Raw genomic sequence first — 5,567 nt, forward strand, 5'->3', positions numbered from 1 at the left:
TTCTAACAGAACCCCCAGAGTCATGCTGGATGACTCATTCCAGTCAGTCTCCCTTCCTTGGGGGTCCCTCAAGGTTCCGTCCTCGGCCCGTTACAGTTCTCCCTCCACATTCTGCCAATAGGAGCCGTTCTCAGACAATGTGCTGTTTCACACCATTTATATGCAGACCACTGCCAAATCTGTTTCTCGCTTAAGCCCACTGACTCCACTAAAACTCTGTCTTCATGATGCCAAGGAATGGCTAGCTGAAAACTGAACTATTGTAAAACACTTGTTTTTAGTCTCGACAACATTAGAGCCACCCAGCCACCTGGCTTCCACTCTCTTTCCCCTCACTAACCTCTACTGTTTCCAACCTCAGAGTAAAAATGAACCCAGCTCAGGGCAGCACAGTCAAGTCTGTTTCTTCCACCTTAGGTGAATTTTCACATTAAAGCCCATCCTGAGTGACTGTCTTCTAGAGTCTGTGATTCACGCCTTCATTGCACTCTGGCTAGATTACGCAGACTCCTGCATTTACAGCATCAGTGAAGACGCTCTGTTCAGACTTCGTCTCGTCCAGACATCAGCAGCAAGGTTTCCGAAGTGGAACTTTTTCCTTTTAAAACACCATTAAAATGTTGCTAACAACACTTATTCTGATTCACATTTTTGCAGCTTCTTGTTTTGTTTACAGCAGAAATGAGAAAAAGATCTGAAACATTCCTGGTCCGACATTCATCTTTATAGAACAATTAAATGGTAAATGGCCTGTATTTGATATAGCGCCTTGTAGAGTCCTGGAACCCCCCACGGTGCTTTACAACACAATCAGTCATTCATCCATTCACACACACATTCACACACTGGTGGGGATGAGCTACAATGTAGCCACAGCTGCCCTGGGGCGCACTGACAGAGGCGAGGCTGCCGAGCACTGGCGCCACCGGTCCCTCCGACCACCACCAGCAGGCAACGTGGGTTAAGTGTCTTGCCCAAGGACACAACAGCAGCATCTGGTCGGACCCAGGATCAAGCCTGCAACCTTCCAAATTATAGGGCGAGCACTTAAGTCCTGTGCTACCGTCGCCACAATCAAGGAGTGTTGAACTTACAGCAACGTCAAGTTTTCTTAAGGTATATAGGTCCTTCATATGAACTGATAAAACATTTGAAAGTAATATTTAAAAATAGATGTTAAAAACAAGTTTCTAATTTGTAACCGACCCTATTGGACATCAGAACTAATCTATGTTTTAAATGCATTACGGTTCATTTTTAACACAACTAAAAGGTTATTTTTACCTAAGGGCTTTAATCTATGTTTCTCCTAACTGTGGCAGTTCGCAGAGCTTTCTGCAACCGGTCAGGTATTAGTTATTCAGAACTTCAAAGTGTCATTAACTTTTGCTTTGATTAAGGCCCGATGTCTGAACCAGGTTAATTATTTAGTTTTATGATAGGATTAGCAAAGAAAACACATTTGGAGGGGTGCTTCCATTGCGTTTAAATAAAGTTCCAGTCTTTTTTATTTCTGAGGATGCCGTGTTGAGTTAGTGGAGGCAAAGGGATTTTGGGTTTTCTCTGGAGAAAATGGGACTGACTAGTGCTTTAGCACCATGGACAGAGACACAGATACACCTACATCTATGAAAACATCGTCACAAATCAAATTGCCAAAGAAACATGGACCTAAACACAGCATTATAACAAAATGAAAGAGGTTTCAAATAATTACAGAAATATGTTTTTAGAAGCTGGCAGGTACAGAAGAAAATGTGGAATTAAATGTGGAAGAAAACAAAACTTTTCGTCTGACATAAAGAAAAAATATTTAAAGGTTTAATAAAAATGAAAATAATAAGGATCCTGATTTGTGAGTTCACTTTTCAGAAATTAAAACTCAAACTGACGGGAAAAAACTAAATAAAATAGAAAAAATGAAAGGAATAAAATAAATAGTTATGATGCTAAATGAGTCATTATTGTCACAAGTTCATGGTGAAAAGCTCCTGCACCATTGTTGTTTCTGGTGCCTCAGTAATTTCACTGAACTTTAATAGAACTCCATAAACTCACGAACAGGTGTCCCTTTGAATAATTATTGGTTCAGAAATTATAAAATATAATATTAAAACAACTTTTAATAAATAAAAAATTTCTTTAATTAAAATCATGTCCAAGATAAACAGAACAACAACATCAAGTTAAATAAATAAATAAACTCTCAAATCTCTAAGAAAGACCACGAGGACGCAGGTTCTCTGATAGAACATGCGGAACCTCCAGCAGAGCTGCATCATGAGATGAAGAGGCCTGTGGGTTCTGTCCGAGGGTTCGGCTCAGTTTTTGTTGTGTGGAGATGAGCTGGACTCAAAACCAGAAAGTGGCATCCGCGTCCACGTGTTGAGTCACTAAAAGGCGCGCAGCGTCCCGAGGCAGTCTGGGAGACCCGCAGCGAGAGGACCCCGGCTCTGGGGCTCTGCATGGGGCTTCGCTGAGAAGCTGAAGCATCCATTGAGTTTCGCAGCGTTAGTCATCGCAACAGCTCTCCGCAGTGTGTGTGTGTGTGTGTGTGTGTGTGTGTGTGTGTGTGTGTGTGTGTGTGTGTGTGTGTGTGTGTGTGTGTGTGTGTGTGTGTGTGTGTGTGCGTGTGTGCGTGCGTGCGTGCGTGCGTGCGCAGCACTCGCTGCCGGGAAGCACAGCGGCGGATGATGATCACATGCCGGTGGGGTCCATGGCGGGGTCCGGTGCGTGGCCGGGTCATTAGGCCGTTTGCGCAGGACGTGGCGAGCCGACGCCAGTGACCGGGCAGGTGATGTTTGCTCACGTAAGCCGCTCGCGTTTGATGAGCAGCGCAGGGGACGCGGCTGGAGGGTGCGCGCTACTGTTGCAACGCCTCACCGGATACCCGCTGCTGTCTCACCCTGTCCGTTCGTCTCTCCTCCTTTTATTTTCTTTTATTTTTTATTTCATTTGCGTTCGTTGTGTTTTACACAGAGACCAGCGGGTCTGCAAGAGCGCAACTCATCGAGGAAGGCAGGAGAAAGGATGTTAGATGCGTGTGCGTGGAGTGCGCATCGTTTCTTGTGATTCCCCTGTACGCGCAAGCCGTTTTTTTCCTTCCAGAGAGGCAATGCGCCCACCCATGCGATGCTAGCCTATAGCTGAGGAGAGAGAGAAGGTCCTGGAATCGAGGGGAGGCTAATTTACGAGTCTTGTTTTGCCTTTCAGGAAAAAGGGGAGCTAAGGAGGAGAGGGTGGTCGGTGAAGGAGAATGCAGCAATCAGATTTTTAAGCATGCAGAAGCGGGCCGTTTCCGGTTCCTAGGCTGGTGTATTCCCCCCATCCAGCGCCAGCAGCCGTATGGGGACAGCGGACGCAGACACAGATGGCATGGACACTTCCACATCGTCTGCCGCTCTGCCCTGCCTGCTCTGCCGGAGCCCGTTCGCCGCCGCAACTCTCTTCCAGCTCGCTCCGCCGCCCAGCAGCACTGCAGCACAGCACAGGCTGACGGCATGAGGCTTGATCCAGTGCATTTCTCCATGCTGGTCATCGGGGTCTCCTTCGCCTGTTACGCCCCGAGTCTCAACTCTCTGCAGGACCAGGCGTACAGATCGGCCGTGGTCATCGAGGGCGAGGTGCGCTCCTCCCCGGAGAACGTCTCCTCCCGGGAGCCCTACAGTGTGAATGTCAAAGTGCTGGATGTGTGGCCCGTCAACAGCGGCGGCCTCGAGAGGGAGCAGCTCGTGACCGTCGGCGACTTCAGCCCCGAAGCCCCCTGCATCACGGTGGAGAAGGACCACAGATATATCTTTTTCATGGACCCGACCGCCGAGCCCCTGGTGTTCAAGGCATCGTACGCGCCCGTGGATGCCAGCGAGCCGGAACTGAAGAAGGATGTGGAGAGAGTGCTCTGCGAGGACTGCGGTAAGTTCACGGCATCCCGGCGTCCCCTCATACCTGCTGCCACGGCGCTGTAAGGGCCACTGGGGCCACGGTGATGTAAGGAGGCACCCACCGCCCTGTGGACACAAGTCTGGTCCACACGGACCCCATGCACGCTTCAGACCTCCACCACCTCACAGCAATGCATAAAACACCTCCTAGCTGCGGGTGATCAGTGGGTTCGTGAAGCTTCAACATCTGCACCACCACACGCTCAGGCTTAGAGCAGAAGCAGCACTGGCACCTGTGTGTGTGTGTGTGTGTGTGTGTGTGTGTGTGCGTGCGTGCGTGCGTGTGCGTGAGAGAGAGAGAGAGAGAGAGAAGAGAGAGAGAGAGAGAGAGAGAGAGAGAGAGAGAGAGAGAGAGAGAGAGAGAGAGAGAGAGAGAGAGACCTTCACCTGCTTTCCAAACTTCCTGGCTCGTTGGTTCTTTACACTGAAACTGTGACATCCTGAGTGTTGCTGAACTTGTCACCACTTCTGCATCCAAACTTAAACCAAACTGCTGTTATTTTTACACAAGCGTGAATCCTCTATGAGACGTGTGTTTAAAGCAAAATGCCTACATTTTCACTTCCTCCAAATAGGTCTGAGCTAATCATAGCTCTGTGTGGCTGCAGGGATGAAACCATTTGACAAGTGATAATGAATTATGAATGCGTGCTCCTCCATATTCAGCTGTTCAGACCATTTCTGCATTTAGAAAGTGATCCCTCCTGCTCTCACGTCTAAACAAAGGCTTTAGTGTTCCAGGTGACAGCACCGTGCTCTATTTTTACATGAAGGAGACGCAAAAATTACCACGCTGCTCACTTTTGACAGAGCAGCTGACATCAGAAGCAGGTGTGAGTCCAGGTACACACTCACAAAGCTTCAGCTGAGAGAAAACCACAGAATAATCCTCCTCTCTGCTCATCCTCCCCCAGCTGGACGGGGTTGCTGCTGGAGTTGTAGCTCACCCTCCAGCTCTGCTGACACTTCTCATTGGGTGGATGCAGTAATGCCAGGAGAGCAGGACTCCCGGCCAGCTACTGGTGTGTGTGTGTGTGTGTGTGTGTGTGTGTGTGTGTGTGTGTGTGTGTGTGTGTGTGTGTGTGTGTGTGTGTGTGTGTGTGTGTGTGTGTGTGTGTGTGTGGATGCAGAGATGCTGCAGGAGGGTTTCATTTAAGACAGAAAGGCGTTTTTCAGAGACGGACTGAGAGGGGTGTGTCAGGAGGAGCAACCCGAAGGCGGTCAGCCAATCAGAACCAACCTTAGAACAGGAGAACATCTGGATCTGTTCATGTTACATCCCTCACTGTCACTGGTGATCCATCTGTGTTTGATCCAGACGTTAATCAAGACAAGTGTAGGAAGTTTAAAGATTTTAGGAATTTAAAATGAGCTTCAAGACAATTCAAACTTTCACTTCCTTTTGCTTAAATTCTACATTTTACTTCTATTTATAAGTTTTAATAACAACACAACCTTATCATAAAGATTTTTTTTTCATTTTTACACGAGCATGTTGGGTTTTTGAAACATTATTATTTTTTATTTTATTTTTTATTAGCAGAATCCCCATCCTTCAGTCATTTTTAGTTATTTTTTTAATTGAGCTAATCAGGATAAATTTATTTCAATATTTAAAAAGAAATA

The 5,567-nt window shown here is 47.2% G+C and overlaps 1 protein-coding gene across 4 annotated transcripts in view; it reads left to right on the top strand.

Moving 5' to 3' along the window:
• Positions 1-2,246: 2,246 nt before the first annotated feature.
• The window catches only part of nrg2b (neuregulin 2b), a 122,016-nt gene continuing 118,695 nt past the window's right edge, over positions 2,247-5,567 (top strand). For 2 of the 4 annotated variants that reach the window (XM_070551163.1, XM_070551204.1), the window contains exon 1: positions 2,250-3,912. In XM_070551163.1, coding sequence (XP_070407264.1) covers positions 3,501-3,912 — 412 coding nt within the window. In that variant the 5' untranslated portion in view covers positions 2,250-3,500. Of the gene's footprint in view, positions 3,913-5,567 lie in introns of all 4 variants that reach the window. The other 2 variants (XM_070551180.1, XM_070551141.1) reach the window with 2 other exon arrangements.

The sequence above is a fragment of the Nothobranchius furzeri genome, chromosome 1, assembly GCF_043380555.1.
Source record: "Nothobranchius furzeri strain GRZ-AD chromosome 1, NfurGRZ-RIMD1, whole genome shotgun sequence".
NCBI lineage: Eukaryota > Metazoa > Chordata > Actinopteri > Cyprinodontiformes > Nothobranchiidae > Nothobranchius > Nothobranchius furzeri.